This window comes from Penaeus monodon, chromosome 24 (genome assembly GCF_015228065.2).
Source record: "Penaeus monodon isolate SGIC_2016 chromosome 24, NSTDA_Pmon_1, whole genome shotgun sequence".
NCBI lineage: Eukaryota > Metazoa > Arthropoda > Malacostraca > Decapoda > Penaeidae > Penaeus > Penaeus monodon.
The window spans coordinates 6907381-6908057 of NC_051409.1; the positions used below are offsets into that span (position 1 = coordinate 6907381).

At 41.8% G+C, this 677-nt stretch overlaps 1 protein-coding gene across 1 annotated transcript in view; it reads left to right on the forward strand.

The window, feature by feature from the left end:
* The window catches only part of LOC119588828 (glycine-rich RNA-binding protein 5, mitochondrial-like), an 11630-nt gene that overhangs the window by 8110 nt on the left and 2843 nt on the right, over nucleotides 1-677 (forward strand). The window contains exon 4 of the mRNA XM_037937472.1: nucleotides 251-362. Within this exon, the coding sequence (XP_037793400.1) occupies nucleotides 251-362 (112 nt within the window). The remainder of the gene's footprint in view (nucleotides 1-250; nucleotides 363-677) is intronic.

A 677-nucleotide genomic window follows, 5' to 3' on the forward strand; every position in this document is an offset into this window, starting at 1 on the left:
TCATTTTATTTGTTTGTCCGTAATTATTGGGTTATTTATTCTATGGTCATTAACTTTTAGTCGGATATATTTTTTCTTCTTTTTTCCGTGCGTTTCTTTCCCTTCTGCGTATCTTCGTTGAATCATTAGTCAGTATTCCTCTACTTTTCTTGTTTTTCTTTATCCACCGATTTACTCTCTCCTGCCTATCTCAACATTTTCATTTTTTTGTATAAGTTGTAACCCTACCTCCCCCTCCCCCCTCCCCCAGAGTCTCGGACTTTCCAAACCCACCGCCGACGACGACGATCCTGGTCTCGGACGCTTTCCAGTTTCCCGCACAAAACCCCGGATGGAAGTCGAGACAAAAGCTAATCTAATTGGTCTCTCTGGCCCGGCTATTCTCCAACGGGATGAAGGGGGGTTTAAAGACAAAAGTTAAAGAGAAAAGATTTTTTTTAAAAGGTAGCATTTTCTAAGCTATCTTGCGCGCTCCGTGGAACACGGCGCGTGCAGATATAGTGGAGACGCGCGACAATTTCAGCCATAAGTACGAAAACCTAGTGCTTCGCATTGTTGCCAGGGGAAGAGCATCCAGCTTTACCCTTCACTTCCGGTTTTTTTTTCTATTATCTAATCATCATTTTTGTGATAAATTTGTACCCATAATTTCAAAGAAAATCAACATACGCACAACC